Source organism: Cygnus olor, chromosome 15, assembly GCF_009769625.2.
Source record: "Cygnus olor isolate bCygOlo1 chromosome 15, bCygOlo1.pri.v2, whole genome shotgun sequence".
NCBI classification, from domain to species: Eukaryota; Metazoa; Chordata; class Aves; order Anseriformes; family Anatidae; genus Cygnus; species Cygnus olor.
In genome coordinates this window covers 1892825-1916768 of record NC_049183.1, presented here as the reverse complement: position 1 = coordinate 1916768, position 23944 = coordinate 1892825, and the positions used below count along the sequence as shown (strand labels likewise).

General features: G+C 35.6%; 1 protein-coding gene across 2 annotated transcripts in view; it reads right to left on the bottom strand.

Annotated features, from left to right (window-relative positions):
* Window positions 1-23944, bottom strand: part of USP7 (ubiquitin specific peptidase 7) — a 72612-nt gene that overhangs the window by 5794 nt on the left and 42874 nt on the right. For both annotated transcript variants that reach the window (XM_040574420.1, XM_040574421.1), the window contains exons 7-28: window positions 20492-20622; window positions 17524-17578; window positions 16900-16980; window positions 16722-16812; window positions 15772-15854; window positions 14643-14752; window positions 14176-14332; window positions 12953-13097; window positions 12237-12367; window positions 10998-11132; window positions 10721-10822; window positions 9957-10062; window positions 9473-9565; window positions 8488-8555; window positions 6425-6525; window positions 4893-5046; window positions 4131-4198; window positions 2815-2923; window positions 2643-2720; window positions 2243-2343; window positions 1635-1734; window positions 670-789 (exon numbers count right to left, since the gene is read on the bottom strand). In XM_040574420.1, coding sequence (XP_040430354.1) covers window positions 670-789; window positions 1635-1734; window positions 2243-2343; window positions 2643-2720; window positions 2815-2923; window positions 4131-4198; window positions 4893-5046; window positions 6425-6525; window positions 8488-8555; window positions 9473-9565; window positions 9957-10062; window positions 10721-10822; window positions 10998-11132; window positions 12237-12367; window positions 12953-13097; window positions 14176-14332; window positions 14643-14752; window positions 15772-15854; window positions 16722-16812; window positions 16900-16980; window positions 17524-17578; window positions 20492-20622 — 2319 coding nt within the window. The remainder of the gene's footprint in view (window positions 1-669; window positions 790-1634; window positions 1735-2242; window positions 2344-2642; window positions 2721-2814; window positions 2924-4130; window positions 4199-4892; window positions 5047-6424; window positions 6526-8487; window positions 8556-9472; window positions 9566-9956; window positions 10063-10720; window positions 10823-10997; window positions 11133-12236; window positions 12368-12952; window positions 13098-14175; window positions 14333-14642; window positions 14753-15771; window positions 15855-16721; window positions 16813-16899; window positions 16981-17523; window positions 17579-20491; window positions 20623-23944) is intronic.

Sequence of the window (23944 nt, the reverse complement as noted above, 5' to 3'; positions counted from 1 at the left end):
AACTAACAAACAAAAAACAGAAAAATAGTTTAAAAGCACAAGTGCTAACTGCCCTCATAAAAACACTTTCCTATTGAAAGAAATAGTGTGACACTTGGTTATAGTTGCAACACATAAAAACTTAATATAAATTAAAGTTTCAAAATTAGCTTTCATTCTTGTATTAACTTCTAGCCCTGGAAGATAAAGCACACCAAATTATTAAAGTTATGAAATAAATTATAAAATGCAGAGTCATCTTAGAAAATGTTCAAGAAAGCAAACTCACTCATTTGTCATAATCATTTGTCTCAATAAGAAGCCGAACAACAATGGCTTCGCCACTTTTGCGAATAAGTTTAAATCGGAACTGCTAACACAGTATTAGAAATCAGATTCTATATTTATTTTAATATTACATATACAGCATGTCAATCACCAGCTTGATGTTCATGACCTAAAAAGGCTCACTGAAACACTGAACAATCTGTATATGCGAAGGAGAATCAAGACAGCAAGGGATTTAACCACAAAAATGCATATATGGGGCAGAACTTTCTTCTTTTTTTTTTTTTTTTTTCCCTTTTTTAAACAGGAACAATTTTTACTAACTCTAATCAATTTCTTTTACAGTATTTTAAGAAACATGAAAAAGATTATTGCATAAGGAGAAAAGGGAGGCATATGTACCTGGTGTATCCTCAGCAAGAATGGAATTCCAAATGTCCCAAAAACCTCTTTGTGGAAATGTGCCACTGTGATTAGCATCTCATTTTCTTTATCTATATCTACCTGGTCCAGAGGAATTTCCTAGATCCAGACATAAAATTAAGACTGCAATCAGCTAAAGCTTCCACAAAAAAAACCCAACATATTAAGTAACTAAATGCATAATTAATGTATTGTTACTGATGCAAAACAAGTCTATTAAAAACAATTAAAGACAGAACTTTTTTTTGACATAGTGTCATCTCCCCACCCCCATTCATCTCTGTCACAACAACACTTGAGCTTCCCCTATTCAGTAAAATACTCTCTTGGCTTCCCTGGATGGCTTTTTTGACATGAAATCTTCCATCAGCTGTAGTTACAAAAATATCACAGACCTTCTCTTGTCATCTTGTCGTTACAGCTTTACATTGGAAGCTTACTATTCTTTTTTTATTTCTTATCTTTGAGGCAAGTTAACAGATTTGCAAGATGAAATGTTTAGAAAAAAATCTCACTAAGTAACAAGATTTGGCTCAAGAAGCTCTAACTTAAAAAGAAAAGGAAACAGTCTTCTAGAATACAATTCTGCATATCAATGTGGGTTCCAAGCATGAAAATTTGCACGATGAGTCCCCATACAAACCTTGGAATTAATTATTGCTAAGAAGGCAAATGTTCTCAGGACAGGCCCTTGCCAATTGTTCACGTTTTGTTATATAAACGTATGTAAAGATTGAAAGAATGGAACCATTACAGGCTAGGAGATGGAACAGAGATTTTTAGAAGGATTATCTTTAATATATATATGTATAATCACGTATTCTTGCTTGCTGCAAGTATCACAGTATTTGAAAAACAGAATCTAAGAAAAGACAATAACCACCTGAAATACTTTCTTCTTTCAAAGGCAAGTTTTAAAGTTTCTTAAAGAAAGTAGTATTTACCTCTATTCGAAACGTTCGACTTGTTGCAGGTGACAAACACTCTAACAGCTCATCTTCCTGATGGACACCAATTATTTTGTAACTTACAATTTCTAGCAGCCTTAAAAACATACGAACAGAAAAAGCATTAAAAGGGGAGGGATGGAGGGTGGTGGGGAAAAGACAAAAACCAATGCAACATTAGTTTCTCAAACCTTAAGAAGAATTAATGTAGTCAGAATGTAAACAGATACTAGGATTGAATTTTCTATTTTAGCAGTGCAAAGGTTTTAATTATTTTTAAACTCTCTTTAAATGACCTCACTTTTCTCTCCTGAAAAGCGAACAGCATGAATTGGAAACAATTATTAAATTGTGAATTAATAATTGAGATTGATGAATCTTAAGCATCTCAAGAATTTATTATTTATTTCATAAACTTACATAGCTACGTAAGATTCCTATTTGTATTTAATAAGAACTCTCTTAATGAGACTCCTGAATCTTTTCATTTTTTAACACAGTATTAGACTTCATTTCAAAATAATAGTTTTCACAGTATTTTAAGTTCTATGGATACTTTTCTGCATACAATCACATAGAAGAAATCCAAAATCTTCCAGCTTTACCTTAATTTCCCTGAACCTTTTTCAGAGAGTTCTACAACTTTTTTACATTCTTCTAACAGGTCCCGCACACACCCATGCTTATCTGGATATACTGTTATTTCCTAGGTGGTATTTAGAACAGAAAAGTGATTAGAAAACCTGAAAATGTAAACAACCATATTAAAGCACAGAAAACACTGGATTCTTCATCAAAAATCCATATTTAAAAATTAAAATTACTGAAGTGAACAATCGCTTCAAATTTTTTTTTTTTTTTAAGAACTGGCATTGTTTTTCTATAAGGTACAGCTCTGTTCTAACTTGGTGTTCTTCAGAGACAGCAGAATGTACAAACTGCACCATAATCACAGCCGTACCAACTTCAACAAAGAAATTATAACAAACAGCCAACCTCACTCACCTCTTCCCTAAACTGGCTATTTAGCCATATGCATTTAAAACTTCTTCTGTTTTCAAAATCAGTTATTTTCATTTTGAGCTTAAAGAAGAAAAGAGAAACACTTTAGGCATACTTTGTACAGGGCAATTTTTTTTTTTATTATTCACACCAACAAAAAACAAAAAACTCTTACCTGTTGATAGTAAAGTTTTTTAGGTTGCCTAGGCTTGAAGAACTGCAGAAGATCTCTTAAAGTACCTTCATAATTATGCCTAAGAGGATTGCCAGGGCCATCCCTATAACTACAGAAGAAAAAAAGAAAAACACAAACATCTCTTTACAATCCATTGCTGCTCAGTAAATCAAAGTACCAAGAACATTTTTATTCCTTGCTACTAGTTTCACATAATTGCTAGTACACGCTAAGCAGTGTTATATTCAATGCTTTACTGATTTTTAGAAACAGGCAAGCACATGGGAACAGAAAAACCATTTGCTGTACATGTTAACTCTCTCAGATGTTTAAGAGTTCACCTTTAATCCTGCAGAGTGGCAGACCTACATTCCTCTGAAACTACTAGTATAGCAGCACTAAAGTCACCTGATTTAGATTGTGAAAGGTTAATTTGTGGGGCCATATGACACAGCAAAATTCCAGAGTGACCGAAGCCCAGTAAGCTACACAGAGCCATCCAAACTGGGACAGGCTCCTTGATGAGGAAGGGAGAGACCTGCAGGTTAATGATTCAAGAGCACTCTACTTTTACATACGTACAAGAAGTTTATACAATTTGTGTGTGCGTTACTCCTGCAGCATATACCCATAGCTACCAGTATGCTGTTTTCTGCTGCAGTTGCAGTTTCCTATAGATTCAAATCCAGTTTTACACAACTGTGCCCGAAACCACCACCTTAACCAGAAACATCCCTTTTAGCAGCTCTGTGGGATCACAGTCATTGTATTGGGTCTGGACAGGATGGAGTTAACTTTCCTCATTTGCGGGCTTCCAGGAAATAAATAGTAAAAATAAAAGTCAGAGACAAGTAGCTCCTGCATTTAAAGCTTTAACAGCAGCAAAAATCCTGCTTTTACATATGCACTTATTTCTGGTCTCCTCCATTCTAGACATCTGCATATTCTGAAATAGCACTTCCATTAGTTTAATAACTTGACCCATACAGTAAAGGCTCTGAAACTATTAATCATTTCAGAAATGTTATTTAAACAACAATCCTTTAAAATGCTTGTTGTTTTTTTTTTTTTAATTTTACTTACTACAATTCTTATAAAATGAACAATTCATGGGGTCTCCAGAGCCAGCCACTGTAATAGTTAGTAAACTGTCTATGCAACTTGCTGTGTGTGCCAGAATGCTAACATTATAATGATAAAAAAGTTAGTTCACAACATGGAAAAGCTACAAATTAACTGAAACCTACTTATTTTGGGGCTAAGTATTTTAAATAATACTTTAGACACAGAACACTAAACTAGAAAATTTGTCTTACCCTTGAGACTTGAAAAACTGTAATAGCATTGGATCCGTATTAAGTCTTTGTGCAACTGTCTTTGCAACCTGCAAACAAAAATTTGTGTAAGTTCTGATTTTTTTCAGACAGTTGTGGCACTGCTCTACAGTCATACAATCACAGAATGGTTAAGGTTGGAAGGTACCTCTAGAGGTCATTTGGTCCAACCCCAATCATTCATTATTCTACTTCGAAAATATTATGCTAGAGAAATAATGGGAGAGACCCACTATGTCTACTTCTCCGAGAAAAGAAGAAACTACTATCTCTAGCTTCTGAACGGGTGACCCAGAGTAAGAAGGAAAGGGAATGGGAGGGGAACGTGTCTCTAATTACAATAAATCACTGTCACCAAAAGGCCACAACAATAGCTCTACTCCTCTTTTGTTTTTCATTATAATATTTTTTAGGAAACCTGTAATCTTTGTTCTTTGAAGATTCTCACTGTTCTTTAACTCACTCATAGGAAATTAGCTTGCTGGGTTATATCACCATGTTATTCCCATCAATATTTTCATGTCACAGCATGAACTCCAATTAATAAAATTATTATATTTTTTTAAAGTATTTTCTTCTCAGAAGCATTAGTGGTTTTCTTAATTTTTTCCTTACCATAATGCAAGAAGTGTACAAGAACATATCTACTCTTCCCTAAAAATATTTATAACATGCTTGTGAACTAATGCAGAAGTCACTTCCAGCACAAGGAAACAAATGCAAAGAAACAAATAGGGTACGTGCCTGAAAGTAGTTCATTCTATTGGATAAAGTAACAACAAAGCCAGGGTCATTGGGGATGGTTTTATCACAGAAAATGACATCCACTCGATGATAGAGGTCTCTGAAGTATTCTTTAGCTGTTGGTAGTTCGCTGTTATCATTTTCTGGATCATCCCTACAGGAGCAGACAAATGATAATACCATTACACATTACATTGTTATAGATACACGTAGCTAGGGCTCTTAAACAGGTTCTACAGTAAATCAGTGACAGTTGAGAAATACAGAAATAAAGTTAAGAAACCTTTTTAAAGAGCCACCACTTGTACACAGTAGAACTAATACAGTCAGTAGTGACTCACACCCCTGAATATTTCTGTGCAGTGCAAGAGTCAATGCACTTGCACACCGTGCTCTCTCATTTGGCAATCTGGCAATAGACAATTCCACTCATTTCACAGCAGCATTCTAACAGCGTTCTTCCCTCCCTCTCCACCCTGGAACATTAGTGTGTGTCTTTATTAATGCTGCCAAAACTTTCTGTATACCCCTGTATCAATTGCTTTGCACAGAGGCCAGCTGTACAACAGCACTCCTTGAACCACAGAAGCAAAACAACCTGCACGGATGCTGGTTTGGGTCACTACTGACCAGTACCCCTATCTTCTCAGCAGAGAAATAGCACCAGGGTACAAGCTGTGCACTTACCCAAAACTCAGCAGCCAGCCAAAGGTGCATAACACCAACTGGGTCAACAGGGAATGTGAGTTCCAAGGCATGACATGAGAAATACATTCATCTCACATAATCTGGGGTAAGAGTGCTGAAGATAGACTAGCTGGCTTCCACCCACTGTCAGCCCATGGAGAGAAACAGAGCAACACAGTTGGGTGTGACCATCAGGAGTGAGAGCATTGAAATGCTGATTTATAGCCCTGACAAGCTTAGGAAAGATCCCTTTAATGGATAAAGAAGCAGGAGTTCTCCTGTTGCCTTGGAGAAAACTCCAGTCAAAGCACCAGTACACCCATGAGTTGCATACGCTTCCAGTTTGCCTGAGTATCTCATCACCGCAGACCAGTATGGAACTTAAAGTGAGCATGAATAAAAGGAAAAAGGGAGAGGAGTTCAGTTCTAAGTTGAAAGGAGCTCCAAGTCAAGAGCCTTGTATAGCACTGGTGGTGCAGAACCCAAGATCTGAAATTCTGGTAGGCTTTTCACTGTTTGGGTTACAGTGGCTCCATGTAAAAAGCTGCAGAACTCAGATGTATTGCTGAACCACACTTTTTTGTAATAGTGAGATGTATTTCAGTATTTATGAGCATTAGTTTTCTAAACTAGGATGAATTTCCTTAAATTATGTGACGTTATAATTAAAAAGCTATCGATATATTTTTCATTTCCCCTTTGAATGAACAAATGAGAACTGCTGAGAACATCTACTGCTGGAAAACTATACTTTGCTCCTGTTAGAGCATTAAATTAAAGGAAGTTCTGTTTTCAAAGTGAACCAGGTTAATTGCAATGATAAGCCAGCCCCTTAAAATACATACTTCTGAAACACTATGATGTCACCATCCATGAGTTCATCAAGAGCTTTATCAAGAGATACATCATAGTCTTGAATCCTTTCTGTTAAATTGGGTTTAACTTCCTGCAACGAAAAATGAAAATTGTTCATCACACAGAATAAAAAAGAGACAAATAAAAGTCACAATAGTAAACGTAATCAGGCAAGATAACTTTTATCTTCTTTCAACTGAAAGAAGTGTGCGTTTATACTTTTTTCTTTAATTAAATGCAATCTTAACTAAGGTTCACAGCCACCTCATTATTATGGATGAAAATGCTTATTTTACCAATACTTTACCTTAGGAATCTCACTCAAGTTATCTTAATTTTGAAGTATTTTATCATTATTATCATACCACTGAAATTTTGTGAATTTCAGATTAATTTTCTACTCCTGCAGCTTCCAGAAAGATTGGAGCATACTAAGTATGCTTACTAATTTTAATAATGCAGAACATTTGTAAAGGAACACACACTAAAAAGACAACAAAGCCCTATTAAAAATGCTTATATTATAAAATATATATATACATATTATTTTTACTTGTAGGATAACCTCCCGAGATAAAAGCACCTGCCTATAACTAGAAACAAATGCAACCCTGACCTGTAAAGGAGTAAAAATGTTTTGCATATTGCAAGGCACATGTGATTTTTGAAAATAAATCCATACAGCAGTACCTGACAGGTCTGCTCTATAGCATGGAACTGCATGTGTGCCCCTGGAACCACCAGAGAGAACAGCAGGACTGCTAACAAAATACACAAAAACAGTTCCTTGTTCTTACTATAGTAAGAACTTTGCCTTGGCAAGATCTGTACCTTCGGTACTCAATAAATACAGCAGTTGCAAAGATTTACTATTTCTGTAATAGAAATATGTTAGCAGACAAAGTATTTTGTCTGCTGACTTTGAACTTGTGGAAGGAAGGAGATGATGCAACATTTTCTCAACTCATCCATCCAAGAGGGGCACTGAAAATACAATGGCCAATAATGTTGGCAGCATAGCTCCTCTAACACTGAGTTTCGGAGGATATGCACAGATTTTGTACTAGCAAAGCTGCACATGTAGGAGTTCGTGTAGAGATTTTTTTGTTTTGTTTTTAAAGCCTCAGACTTCTAGTTTTCTGATTTTAAATCTGTTCCAAAGTTAACTATCTGCTGATACTCTCTTGCAGCACTGTAGACCTCAAACCTACTAATAAGAGTACTTATGACTTATAAATTATCGCTGTTTTTTTTTTTAAACCAATAAAGCCTTTTTTTCCCACCCTCTAGCTACAGAATGTAAATGACAAAAATGTTAAATCATAATACTTTACCACCTTTACTTGATCAAGTCAAAATATTCATCCCTTCAGTTCTCAGGAAAAATGTATTGGTTTGACAGAACCTTGTTAACAGAATCATGCCTCACAGTATATTATAACATGCATGTAATATTATTAGTCGCTTTTATGCACCTTTTAAATATTGAACTTCAATTTGAATGTAGAGTTTCACCATTTGGTTTCTTTTAAAGAGTTGGGAACGCTAGTAATGTACTTAAGTATATAAGATAACACAGTGAAACAGATGTGTAATATCAAAAGTTCAGAGACGTGCATTTTGAATCATGGAATAATTTTCATTTGAAGGAACCACTGGAGGCCTTTAGCTAAACCTCCTACTCTAAGCAGGGCTAACTTCCAGTTTAGAGCAGTTTGCTCAAGGCCTCATTCCTTCAGGTGCTGGAAATGTCCCAAAGATTGCAATTCCACAAACTCTCCAGATGCAAGTGGAGAATTCACACACTTCTGTGTGAATGACTGGATTTACAAGTGACAGAACTGTGTCTAACTGCGTTGTACATGAGAACGTTAGGTCACAACTGCCATGCTAAGCTTTGCATCTCAACCTACTTGGTTATTTCTTTGTTATTATCCACGATTTAGAACATTATCAAACAGTGGTTCATCCTTAAAAAAAAAAAAAGACCCCAAAATTTGCTACCGGTACAGCAGTAATGATTTTTACAATAAACAAGTCTATCGATCCAAACCTCATAGAGGATAAGGTTAGTTTCTTGTGGAAATCCTGCTCTCTCACACATAACTGGAAGCAAGTCACCTATTGGAAAAGAAAAGGAGTGTGAAATGCATTGCACTGTAACTGCTTGCAAGACCTATCTGTAAAGTAACAGAGAATCTATTTTCTTTTGTTCTGGTTAAATAGTTTTAAAATGCCTTTCTAAGGAATGGAACCTTCTAGGCTAAAGCTGCCCATATTGAGATTTAACCCAGAGAGAGACTTTATGGTTTCCTTCCACTTCATCTGAACAACAAAAAAAATGTGCAAGGCCATCCAAGATCAAGGAAATTAAATTACAGTGTTCCTTCTTCAGAGATGGATTTTAATTTTTTTTTTTTTGAAATCACATGGATAAAACGCAAAAACATGAAGCATGTACAAATCAACAGAATGAGATATTCAAAACGACAAAGTATCTTAACTTGGTGGCTACTTGTTGAATTCCTTAAATGGATACATATGAAAACCAAGGCTCACAGCTAAGTAAACCCAAGCAGCTATTCTCAGGCTACCATTGTGAAAATGAGTACAAGAGTACTCAAATTGTATAAGACTATTTTAAGAGTGATTGCAAAGGTCCATTCTGCAAAATAACCTGAAATAAAAGAAAAAAACAAACTGGGGAGCAATATCATATCACAAAACTTTACAGTAAGTCTGAAACAACTTTTTATGTTCAGCAACACCTGAAGAATACTGTAAAACTAAAAAAAACACCTGACCACCAATGCTGTGTTAAGGCAAAACTGTCAGCCTTGCAGAAAGTTTCACTGACAACATGGGAAAGAAAAGCGTACCAGAGAACCAGCACTGGTGTTGGGAGAAATCAAAATTTCACTCTGTGGCCTACATTTGACTTCAATAGAACAACTAATTGTTAAAAATAAATTAGATATACAATCCATTGTCTCTAAATTTTTTCAATTATAATAATGAAATTGAATTTTAGAACTCACGTATTTTACAGGATATAGGTGTGTAGATATGTCCACAATAATTCAAACTCCGAGTCTTCGGATCATACATTTTCAGGAACAGCATTACATCATCTAGAAATTAAGACAAGATTTATTTTTTTCCTAAGGAGTATTTGACTATGTCTGGAAATAGTCACCTAGGTACTTTTCTTTAAACAGCAAAGTAAGTGTGTCTTTCCTTTATTCATTTAATTAATGCCCTTAAAATATTCTTAAATACTGAATTTATATAAATCTACCTGCATTTATGAAAAAATATTCAGTGATTCTAAAAGCATTTGAAACACACCTTGCACTTAAAAAAAAGAAATGAAGGGAAAAAAATGCACGAGACAAACTAATTTCAGCACTGTAGTTTGATGGGTACATCGTTGACATCATCGAAAAACACAAGTACACAAGGTTTCTTGAGATAATATCCAAAGTATTTTGCATTTACTCGAGTTTTAGCATATATGCTTACGATCTTTATCAAACTTGGGTAATGTTGCTCCAGTAGCAGCCATCTCTGGATCTACTGTTTCCAAAAATATTGTCCATGGATTTTCATTGTCACTGAGCTCAATCATCTATGTAGATGTGGAAGAAGAAAAAAGTCTCTAGAGAACATAATATAAACTAACATCTGCATTTTCATCAGATATGAGAACTTTCTGACATACTTTATGAGTGGGATTTTTTTTTCTTTTAGCTGCACTAGTGACAGAAAGTTTATGAGAAGAGAAACAATGACAGAAAAAAATTAAGAGTTTTAATGAAGCACAAATGATAGGTTTTACTTAAAATGGACCTATTTCTTTTTCATTTAAAAGTATACCTACAGTTATCTCTATTACAGCAAGAAAATTACTTCACTCTATAAAAAAATAGAGGACAGTGAAACCAATCCCTTTCTTGTGGTATTTAAGTACAATGTTTTACATCTTCAGCGATACATTTCATTAAATCCATTGTTTCTGCCCAAATAATGGAAGACTAAAAAGACATTTACGTTTAAAATCTAGGATATAAACCATGATTATGTCTTTTCTTCATGGAAGAAGAATCATGGCACCACAATCCTCCTTTCCACCCCAATAAACCCACTATAGCCCAAATCTTCTCAAATATGAAACTTTACCAGACAAAGGCTAAATTAAAACACATAAAGATCTGATGTCCCAAAGTTAGGATCTGAAATCTAAGATTCATGGACAACATACATGTTACTTATCAATGAATACTTACTGTTTTATTGCCATCTGCTTCATTATCTAACATTGCAGGTCTTTTCGTTCCATTACTTCTAGCTTGCATTGGCCATAATCTGATCTGATCCTGCGGAAATCCCTGACATAAATAAAAGTTGTGACAGGAAACAAAAAAGATTAAGATACTTTTATTAAAACCAAACAGAACTTCTGTTTTAAAAGGTCTAAACTATGACTGCTGCTAATACCTGGAGAAGATAAAAACTAACATAACATACTAAAATAAACACATATAGCCAGCTACAAAAGCTTACCATTGTTTGAGAGAGGTTTTGAACAAATTCCGTAAGCGTGGAGTTTTTTAATACTTTGAAAACAGTATACTTCACTTTTTCTTCATCGTACATATCATTGCCTTGGTGGCCACAGAACTGATCCTCTGCTACTATCTGAAAAATTACATTTAAAGGTTACTATTTATATTACTCAGCTCCACAATACAATATTTTCTTATGATGCTTTCCTATGCAGCGTCATTGACTCTATGGTTGGCATCACACTGCTCACACTATTTGTGTTCCCATGAAGAAAATTTGCAAGTATACAGATTATAATGGAATTTAAAAATTGTGAATCAAATCAGTGTAAGTAATTAATGTACAGTAATTCTTACAAATCCTGAACAATAAGACACCAGTTGCACTTAGATCCCAATCTTGGAAACATGTATTCTAAAAATGTTGGCACTTAAAAAAAAAAAAAAGGCTACATAACTGTTTTGTGTAATGCACGGAGGATGGCCTAAAACGTTTCCTGCATCTGCTACAGCTCCCATGTATTCTTTTTTAACAGAGAGAAAGACCACACAACTCTGCTAATCACTCCACTGGAAATAGTTCTACTGCAAATGTAGTGTGGAACAAGCTAACCTTTACCAATAGCTCTACATAAGAACTCTAGAAAGAACATGCAAAGAAACATGGAGGCAAATGGAAAATGGGTTTTTTCTTCTTCTGCCAGATGGGCTCTGGAAAGAGCCATAAACAGGGTTCCTTAAGGCAATTCGTAACAATCCAGTCCATCTGGCTTTTCCAAAGAGATAATTGCAAATATAAGCACTCTCTCCTTCTGCTTCTACTTGATGAGCTCAGTTTGGCAGAAGTCCAGCCTTGCTGCCTATGGCTAGATACATTCTAATTTTAGAAAATAATTCCTGAAGGAGATAAAAGTGCAGTGGCAGGGCAGACATTTAAAATAACCTAGTCCTTTTCCTTTCACCTGAACTTACTATTTTTCCTTGCAAGTAACTTTTCATGGCCTTCTAGAGAAAACAGAAATGCCTGTAACATGCTTTGATTTCCCAGCACAGTACAGTTTGTTTCATCAGTACTCAGTGCACATGTAAATATACTTACAGGCACTGAAATTATTTCAGTTCAAATGCTACTTCCAAAACATATTCAAGAGTTGAAAATCTAGGTTTGTCTTAGGTGGCTCAATATTCTGAACTTATTTGGAAGGCAATTGCAACTTGATCTATTTTGAAAGCTGACCTGCACTTGCATGTAGAGATGAGCTTCCTGCCTCTCCTTCCTCTTCTGAGCCTCTATTCTTTTCTCTTCTTGTAGCCTTTCTACAAGTTGTTGAGGAATATCATGGTCTGTGACAGGCTGCAAAACTTCACCTACAAAGCAAATTTTGTGATGTCATTTTGAAATTTACATCAAACAGGGTTTTCATACACAGTTGACTTTCCTCTGAAGAAAAAAAACCCTGCCTTTTTCATCTTTTAATTAAAAACATTATTTGATATCATCATGTTTTGGCAAAAGAAGTATTTTCTATCCTGAGCCAAAATGCACTATTTCCATGAAATATGTATCACAGACTTCTGAATTAGCTATTCACTTCAGGTTTAAAAAAATATTTACCACCACCCAATTGTTTTTAATATATATATGTATCTACATATTTATAATGGATTTAATTTCCATGAGTCACTGATTTTTCATCCTATAAAACAATTAAGGCTAAAGCACTCTGCTGATACACAGTCTTGTCTTACTGTGCTGAGACAAGATGCCGGAGGATTAGAACACACTTTACAGAAGTGAGAGAAAGGCTGGTCGATCCCCACAGAATCTATAGATGCCATCTATAACTAATGGAGCCCCTTTGTATAAGAAGGCTGTCAACAATTCAGAAATCAAATATATCTCTAAATCCCTCTATCCCTATCTAATTTGGAACACACACAGGGTATACATACTTAATTTTGATTCCCTGATGTAAACCAACATGTATGCATTAGTACAGTGTCGTACAGATAAGTCATCGTCATGGCCTCCGTAGTTGTGTTCAATTGCTTCTTCCTTTGTACATCTTGATACAACATCGTCATCAAATTTACACCACTAGAGAGAAAATTTTACATAAATATAACGTTTTACACAAAAACATGTTCTTGAATGATAAATTAATCCTATTTCTAGCATGCCTTTCAGCTCCAAGTAATTACAATTTCTCTTCAAGCATCATGAGTTTAAAAAATTCTACAGTTTGGTGTAATTTGTGCTACCTGCACTCAGCATAAGGGAGGTCACAAGTACCTCCGACTCATCTGAAAATCTTACACTGAATATCAAAACCTTTTAGCCAGATAATTATACAAAGAATTCATCTCAAGACTATTCCTGAAGTATTTCACATTTTTATACAAAGTTCAGATAGCTGGCCTTATTTTTATTAAATAACGCAATGCAATGATGCACCAGATATCTGGTAATTATTTGTAAATTTTAAATAGTTTACAGGAAATTTTAAATAAAACCAATAAAAACCAATTAATAGTGAAAGACAAATAGAAACAAATTCACAGTAAAACCCGACTGCTCCTTTTACTGTGAACAGTCATAGACACACAAAACCAGTAAGCTCAAGGGAAGAGGCACCTGACCCATAAACATCTAATCTGATCAAGTCACCTAAACCTGTAACAGTTGGACATGCAAAGATACTGAATTTCTGAGTCACAGAACCATTAGGAAGACTCATATTTGCTTCAGCACGAAGTCTGAGAAATGCTGGATAAAATTTGCTCAGTGTAGAAATTCAACACACAGACAGAAGACTGAAGGGCCTCCCTTAGTCTTTTGCCAAAAGCCAACAGCAAATATGAAGGTGCTCTCTTAATAAGGCAAGTGATGCCTCCAAATGCAAGCTTCTCCCCTAAAGAGCAAAAGAAAACTAGACATGAGGGCTGCTGCTTTGTCTTTGTAAATCTAAAGCAAGTTTCTCAAATGTTAGAATAGAAACAACAATGACAAATATCAACCTACAAACTACATCAAACAGAGATTTGACTTCACTAACTGACCATGCCAGTACTCTCTTCTGTTAGGGAAAGAACAACTGCAAAGATTTGCCCATTATGAAAATTGCAAGTATCTATTTACATCACACAAATATGTTTAGTTGTTTTTGAATACTCACTTTGCCATCACCCTTTGGATTTAAGTAAACAACATAGTGTCCACCATGGTTATCTCCACTGTGTACGAGAACTGCATGAAGAATGTAATTTGCAGGATCTTTAGGATCTGTTTTTTGCAAAAATTCATCTAGTGGCAACTGTTCAGGAAACTCAAACCTAATTTTGAAAAAGAAAAAAACTACATTAAAAAACTACATTTGCTTGCATTATGTTTAAAACAACAGCTACAAATGGCAATTAAAGTTCTGAATGACAAATTCAACACTTTAACGTTCAATTTGGGGACCTCTAACATATGCCTGTACACACACCTTCCCCTTGGAACTGATTCAAAAATAGGATTTCGTCCTTTTTTAATTATTTATTATTATTATTGTTTACAAAAATACCTCAACTGGTCCATATTCTACATCCAAAACCAAAAGCACACAAAGAAAAATGCACCAAAAACCCACCCCAAACTCACCTATCATTTATCTTGATGTTCTGGTCAGTCTGAGGATCATACATAAATCTCATGAGCTGTAGGTGTAACACTGGTGGCAACGTGAGAAACTTTACACCTTTCTCTGCCTCCTAGACATTTTAAAGGAAATAGAGGGTTGAAATTGTAAGATTTTCAGCAATTCAAAATACCTGTCTGCTGCAGATATTTTTCTTTAAACTTTTATTTTATTGACTTGACACTATAATGTGCAAAGAACAGTTAACTTCCACCCCAGTTTTGAACCATCTTAATGCAGCAGTCCTCCCAAGAGCTACTCCAGTAGCATCATACAAGAAAACATTTCATTCAAATTTAGGCCATTCATGAAGCACATGTGAACACAGCACTATGTTACGAGCAACTCAGGTATAAATGAAATTTATAGAATGAATTTATAGAAGAATACTGAGGCAAAATCTCATTTCTGATCAATTAAGGATTTCATGTCCACTGTATCCTGACAACAGATATTTCACTATTATGCTGCCTTCTGAGAACACCTAAGAATATATAGCACATTACTGACAAAAACTGCTATAGGGAAGCTGCAAAAATAAACTCTAGTAGAAAAAGAAAAAATTTTAAAGGACTACTACTCCCTACAGTGGATGCTGCGAAGTACAACTGAAAAGCTCAGAAATGTGCACATAAACAGTTAAAATTCCACAGGTGCATCTAATGTTCTTGATGACCATACAGAAATTGCCTCTAAAGTAACTTTCAGAGCTTTTTTTTTTTTTTTTTTTTTTTTTAACTAGACACAGAAGACTGGGCCACTCTTAGAGGAAGGATTTGAATAAATTCTCAGTCTTGAAAATCAGTAAAGAATTTAACTGTAAAATCATTCTAGTCACTAAAACTGTTACAGGTACAAAATCAAAATTCATTGCTGAGTAGACTTTTAAAATCTAAGCTCTGTTTTGAGAAGTCTAACAGCAATTTAGAGGAACTACGTACAAGCTTGCCTGAAGAGAAAAATGACCAAGATCAGTTGTTGATACAATCTAGAATGGTTGTATCAGTAGCAAAGTTTTTTGGCCACTGTAGCTTTGTTTCATCAACAACACAAAAATAAAATTTAAAAATCAAATTAAAAGAGGAAAAATACCTGCAAGCCATGTTCTCCTGCATCATACTTGTTATCACCGTCCAACTGTTCCACTGCAACATAGTCAATGAAGGACTCGAAAACTAAATGAAAAAGATTGGGAATAATATGGAAAAAGGAAGAAAAATTTAAGTTTACTCTAGCATAGGAGCTTAACAATATATTTATCAAATAACATTTTAAGACACCAGAACTTGTACTTGAGTATTTGTCTTTATAAAAATTAAAATTAAAGTTCTATATTGTTCAAGAATATCAAGAAACACACCAAAATTGGAGGGGCATACATAGGAATTCCAAGATTTTAAAATCAGTTAGAATTGCCTGCCAAATGTATTCTCTCTACAACTGTTAAGTATCAAACTAGATAATTTTGTTTGCTTGAGTCTTACGCATCCTTTTTCATGTCTTGTATGCCAAATACTTGGTGACCACCGATAAGTGATCAACGTTACGCTAATCTGATTAGTTTATTCTTTTTTTCTTTCTTATTGCTATGGTCAGGCATAAATACGAACCTATTACCCACAAGTTCATCTCCATGTATAAATTATAACCTACGGTGATAACACTACTGTTATTAACAAGTCACTGATGCACTTCCATGACACCAGTAAAATCTCTAAATTCAAAGAGTTTCATGAAAATATATCTCAGAGAATTAGGCAGGAAGGAACAGCGAACTGAAAGGGAGAAGGGGAAAAAGGGTAACATAAGCAAAGACATTTTCTACAGAAAATGTTTTCAATGAGCTGTCAAAAAGTAAAACCCATTCCTCTGAAATTAAAACAAGGATCTTTCAAAGTGCTGAGCACCATCAAGCCCATTTGAAGTCAGCAGCCACTAAACAAACAGGTACTAAACCCATCTGGTAACAAAAAAAAAAATAAAAACAAACAGCCCAACATGTTGAAGTACTTGATTGGTGCATATCATGACGTATCACTTACTATTTTTCTTTCCCTTTATACTTAGTTGGATGTCATAATAATCTTCTATTCGTTCAGATCGATAGTCTACGTGTTTGCATTGGATATAAGACTGTAAACAAAAACAAACACCATAGAATTTCAATGTACACAAATAACAGAGTTAATTTTAAAAATTACTAACAGATTAAATACATACCACCATCTTTCCTCTGAACAATTTAGGAATAGTGCCTTCTACACACGTGCCTTTCATTTTATTTTCCACGTTATCAAGCAGCTGAAAGAAAGATTAGTTTTTACATAGGATAAACATGCACAGTTGCTGAATTCAGTCATCACATACAAATGACTACTATACTGATTAAACTCTAAGCCATTTGCATAAAAATGAAGTTTTAGTCTATTCATACTGGCATCTCCTTTTTTAGCCCTCCAAATTCTCTTCTTTCCCCTAGAAAATGTTTTGAGGGCTACCCCAGCTACCGTCTTTTGGGTTTGGAAAACCTCACAAATTAAGTGATACACCTGCATGTTCAATGTTGCATTCCTCTCTACAACAATAAAAGGACCACTAGAATATAAATGTTCTATTTATTTTCAACCTTCCCTACCCTTCACAAACTCCTCACCCTCAAAAGTCACAATTAATCCCATTCTTAAAAAAGAGAAATAAACCAAGGCAAAAACTGCCTCAATTCATATAGACTTAATTTAATCAGTCAGTGTCACTATTACTAGGAATGTTACTGAATTGTATTATATACACACAGTATCAAGAGACAATACTATGATACATGAGTAAGAAATAGCAAAAACATACCACTCGACATAATTCCTGGACATCGTGTTGCATGAAGCTGTCTAAAGTTTCCCACCTTTGTAAGGCAAATCAATAGAAAAATTACCATACCATAAAGAAAACTTACAGCTCAGAACTCATTTTCATGATTTCTTCTCATACCAGGAATCTAATATACAGTGAGATGTATAGACTCTAAGATTTAGTACTGCCTGGTGCGCATACTTTTTAGTTCTGTAGCATTTACTTGGCCTACAGCCTGCTTCTAAAGCCATTTTTCCTTTCAGTAAGCCCAGCTCAGAGGAGGAAGGGGCAGTGAACCTGTGGGACATTTTGGCAGCTGCTTTGCACCCAACGTGCCTTTTCTTTCTGTGGTCCTGGTACCAGGAAAGCAGCCCATGCCACTGGAAGAGGCCAGGGTCAGGCTGTTGATAGCAGAATTCTTCTAGTCTAAAACCTCTTTGCAATTCATGTCAAAAAACTCAAGAGGAGGCCTCGGACCAACTCACTGCTGTCAGAAAAGTTCCCACAACATGCTTCTAGGTGCCTCTGCACGGAGTGCCCTTCAGGTGCAGCTAAGTAGCGTTCTGGGCTTATTTGTGCACATCAGAGGAAGCAAATGGACTTATCCTGGCTCCTTTGTGCTCATCTGAACAGTTAACTCTTGGATGCACAGCAACTCCAAGGACGCACCCAGCTGCCTGAACACCACCTGCACTGTATGTACATTTGCAAGCAGTTGTGTGAATGGAGGGGCGAGTGCGACATAGTCAAAATGCCTCCACAGTAGCCGAAATGGTACACTGCAGCAAGATGTTCAGTGCTACTACCTTAAATAAAAGGGAAGAAGCATAAAGGAGCCGTTTTTAGTTTCACCATGAAATACTTGCTCCTAGAAACTCTTTATATTTAAAAAGCATCCTTGAGTTCAAGTCTCTGACAATTCCTTTTGCAACAGCCATCACTCCCACTATATAAAATAAGCTATATTTACCATAGGCTTCAGCTCCTGTGTGAGCCAAAGGTTCAACCCCGGCTCCTGAAGCCAGAAGTACAGGGCTGATCAGGAGCAATACTAACTTTATTTTCCCCTCCCACTCTCTTCTCAGTGACTCATCAGCATTGTCACACTGCAGCATGCTGCTCCCAAAAGCATGCCAAAACAACTGTGTGGGGGTCCCCGCTGGAACAAGATCAATGAAGTAATCCATTGGGTAATTAAGAATGGAAAATAGCCTCCTGAATCTCCAGGCTTTAAACGCTTACCAGATTGAAGGACAAAAATCAAAGAAAAGGTTACATACTAATATAACGATTTTTAAAAAGGAGCTCCTTCAGACAGCATCACTTTCTACTGAAAAAAGCCAAACTTATTTAGATTCTACAGAAACTCATAATACCCGATAAATATACACAGCATACAGCTAGGTCTCACAAGGTCAGAACCCTCCCTCTCTGACTTAAAGGAGGAAAAAGACATTCAGAAGTTCCTTCCCAAGAACAAAGGCATGCATGAGCACATTTTCAGAAGCTTACTCTCAGATACAAAATTAAGCATGTGCAACACCCTCAGGAAAGATCTCCTCATGCTCTTGAAGATGACACAGTTAAGATACTAACTCAGGATGAAGTATTTATGATATCAGCAAATCTTTATAGTGTAACAGGACAGCAGGAGTGCTGATAAACTAAGCATACAGTGTACCAGTAGGAAGAGGATACCACCAGATAAAGATACAGCACTGAGGTTACCAATTTCATTTTAAAATCGCCTCAAAAGGTGAAAAGAAAATGAGAATAGCTGTAAGGTTACAAGAATCTTATCAGGACAGACCTCTTCTACAAGTTTTAGCAGAAGCTGCAGGATCAGAGACCTCAGAAATGTGACTGTCATGCTGAACACTAGGACAGCTATGTGATCATGTAAGATCATATAATTTAATAACTTTTTTTCAAACAAAAAAACCTTTCAACACTATTACAAAAGGTTAGTTTATAAATACACACGTAGCAAAATAATGCAAAAAACAATCTTTTAGAACAATTTTTAGTTAAAAACCCTCTGAATTCATAGGATGTGCAAAGAGAAAGCTTGTAGAGGCTATGCTAATCTTCATCTTCTCTCAACTTCTGCCCAACCAAAATATCAAACTAGTGTAAAAAACAAACAACAAAAATATCCTCAACACAGCTATATTGTGTAATTCTGTCTTCCGCATATTTGAATATTCTAGATTTAAAATTATACTTCTTAACACTGTCTCACAAGAAGTAGTACCAGACCAAAGAAATATTGGCCAACAAACTGGATACTGGGGAAAAATGAAAGTAAAAAACAAGCTTTTAACAGATGTTTTATGGAGGAAAAGAGGGTGCAAGAGTAAAGAAAATGCGAAGAAATATTTTGTGTGTGTGCTCTGACACCTTTACTTCACACCACAGGTATTCCTTTTAAGCTTTAAATCATGAAACAGAATATGGGATAAATGTTTCTAAACTGTGGACAGGTAAAAAGACATGCATCTTTGATGTATAATAACGAAGCGTTACAACAGCATCAGTGCTGAACTAACAATCTGGAAATACAAGTTACTGTTATTTCCCTAGATTTAAAACAGAAACAATTGAGACACTAACAATACACGAACTGCAATATTTCAGCAATTTGTTTTGTTCTCAATCTTACTTAGACAAATGTGTCACAACTTTCAGGTAACACGAATCCCAATCCCACTACTGATTTGTTTGATGACTGTGTAGCCCCACCAATCTGACTTTTGGATCATCTGGCTTTAGGAACGATTATTACTAAAAACCTATGAAACTAAAACCTAAACTAAAACCTATGAAACCTAAACTATGAAAAACTAGCAATTAACATGCTGTATTAACATTTTTCTGCACCTCTCTAAAAAGTCTACTTTAAATAAAGCCTTTTGAAAGAAATGTTATAGGAAAACAAAAAATAATTGAAATTTCTGAAACTTACCCAAAAGATTTTGTTAACTTTTTAGTTCCAACTGGTTTGTCACTATGTTGCAGCTCATAAAACACTCTTTGCAATGCTAGAGGAACACTTTTGGATGAATCATCTCCTTCAGTGGGCATCATGTACACCGCCTGAAAAAGTATTTAGTTCAATTAGTATCTAAGGAAAAGTTCATTGCTCATATCGTTGAATGCATCCTTTCCTCTTCAGTGACTTACTTCATGTAACTCCATTTAATCACTCCCAAAAAAAAAGTCTGAAAAAAAATCTTTTACTGTAGTGTAAAAATATTGGCTGGAATCACTCTTCTTAGAGCACAGTGGTTAAAATGATCTGAACAGACTCCATTCATGGCAACGTTATCTAAATAGTTAAACTCCACCCTAGAAAAGTAAATACACCGAAGCATTCAAAACACATGAACATATCATGCCTTGTATGCCTATGCAATCATTACAGTAGGACCAGATATACCGAACAACACTATAGGATTTTAAAAATACCACTTCTGTGCTTTAGCTTGGTTCTGTGTGAATACTGTCATCTCCACTGGGGGAAAACAACATATGAAAGCACAAAGGGCATCAATCAGGAACACAGAATGGGTCTACGTGCAGGAGAAGGATGTCAAAGGACACTGAGATTCTCCGATACATTCCTTCCTACTTAACATCACCACTGGTAGCAACTGAAGTAAACAGCTCAACAATTCAATTCACTGATTCTACCAAACCAGAAAGGATTGAGAACAAAAGTTACACAACCAGACCAACAGGCCTTAGGAAAGTTCGAACTGGCAGTGAAATGAGATTCATTGAAGAAATTATACACCAATATATCTAGGGAAAAGTAACAGCAAAGAAAAGGTATTGACTGAGAAATGCTCGTTTAAAAATTGCGACTGTAAAAAGAAAATAGAGGCAACTTCGAAAGGAGATAACACTTGAAATAATAGACTCTGATATTAAGTAGTATTAGAGAAAAATCCTGTTAAGAAACAGAAATATTGCCAGCTGAGCTTTTGCCTGTGAAACAAGAGAAGTGTACAGCTTTGTGCGCGAAGCACTGAACTGTACCTCAGCTCCTCTCACTCCGTTTCCGTGTCAGCATAGATTTCAGATGTGTCCAGCACATCTACCCTGTGCCTTATGTTCCCTGTGTACAGAAGGAGGTTGGTACTTCCAGCGTGTTGCTCAACTGCTGGGGTAAACGCATTAGTTGTTACATGAATGCTCAGTGCAGAGGTAATGGGAGCCACAAGACAGACATTAGATACAGACATGGCTGACAGAAAAATACAACTTAATGTCAAACAAACAAACAAACAAAAAAAGGCAATAAAATATGTTAAGATATTGACTGGCCAGTTAAGAAGATTAAAAAAATTCTGAACATCCACAAAATGAGTTTTCAAATATGCAGAAACAAACACTTGGAAGGATAAGAACTATACGAGACTATCAGCAGACCAACCACAGTAGTAAGATGAAATAAACTAAAGTTCCTTCATAACTTTTTACTGAAATACTGATTAGTTTGGCAAGGAAAGCAAACCCCTGACATTCAGATTTTTTTAAAAAGTTAATTATGCAACAGTAAAGCAATGTGATAATTCACATCATTTTATTTCCTTTTGAATTTTACATTTAACTTTCAAAATTTAGCAGTAAACAGAGAGATGATATAAAGCAGAATCAGGACTGGACACTAGTAACATTTAAATTTATGTTTCTACTTAGTTGTGAACTACATTGTCAAGAGCAATATCTACAGACCTAAAAGGGAAAACACGCTCAGGCCCCTACCCAGTTGAGTTCCAAGTATCTCCAGGAACGGAGACCCACCACCTCTCCACACATGCTACCGTCAGGTTTGACCACCCAGATTGTGAAGCATTATCAGCATCTTGCAGAATTAACTTAACCCCTCCCTAACCCCAGCTTATGAACCCTTTTATAAGCTGGTTGTCACTGGCCAAAAGAAGAAACAGGAAATATCTGAGTGACCAAGTTTCAAATCTTCAAATCTAACCAGCCTGTATTAATTGTTTTTCATAACTTGTAAACAACCATTCATAAAAAGCAAAAATTTAAGAAGTTACTTGCTATGTTTAGGCAAACAGGATTTGAAAATCACATAAGGAAAAAAATCAAATGTAACTAGTGCAGATACATTTTCTTAGAGTACTTTCTGTATATACATATCAATAATAAGTATTCAAATGCTATTGTCATGAACATTCTTTGTGACAAACCCAAGATGATAATATAGCAGGCTAAAAGTCAACCTAGTGGCTTTCACTATAGCTATCTCTTTCCAAAATGAGATAAATGGGAGTTCAGAATAGTGTGATGATTAAACAAAATCAGGTCCTTTGCGTTTAGTTCTAATTTGGTTTCCTCATGTACCATCTGGATGACTAAATCCTTTCCTGTATCTCTCAAATAATACTAAATCAATTATTTAATTTTTTTTTATAATGACTACATTCCAGATGCAATTGAATAAAAACACCAGTTTTATTTCTTCTGAAACTCTAATATTTTACTACAGACTGACATCTAACATACAGCCTGCCTTTGGTTTTTCCTTCTGTGTGTGTGTATATAAGCACAACTGAAGACCACTTCTCAAAAAGCTTAAGTGTTTTTTCAAGCTAAAACAAACCACGATCCTTTACAAACCTTTATTTTCACATTTAGCCCTCCCAAACTTTGAAAACTTGATCTCGAGATCAATGAGTCAGGCATTTTGATCCATTAGAAAAAAGCAGCATCTTTAACACCTGAGAAGTTCCCTCAGGAAATGAACACACAAGAATGACAGGAACATGTAGAGGCAATGGCTAAAAGCAACAGACAGGGATATAAGAAAAATTTTAGATGTTCATGTGGTAAAAGAATGCTACAGACAAGCTTGAAGACAGTGCTTAGAGTCAAAGACAGTTACTTAAAGAAGGGAAGAAAGCACTGTGCATGAAATTTGAAGGTATGGTAAAATATATTAGCTAAATTATTAGCTAAATTAAGGAGAGCAGATCAGGGAGAAACGTATTGCACCTATACTTACGATATTAGCATAATTATGTAAACGTTCTGCAACATGCTCACAAACTGCAGGGAATTTTTCCAAGAGAACCAGCAAAGAATTTTAAAACTGACTGGCTGAAGCAACACAGACTGACTGGCTGGGGGCACTGATGACAGACATGGGAAGCAACATGAAGTGGTCTGAGATCAAATCTGGACTCCCCACTGTCCTTTGCCAGAGTAGACTGTGCTTCGGCGTGCATTTACCCGTCACAAAGATATGCCCTGCTTTATTCCCTACCACGGAAGCCACGTGGTTGCTAACAAAGGCAAGTTTCGTTTCAAGTACCCAGGAACCCTCCAACCGCTGTTTGGAAACAGAGCAAAGAAGGAAAGATGTCTGCATTCATCCTCTCCCACACTT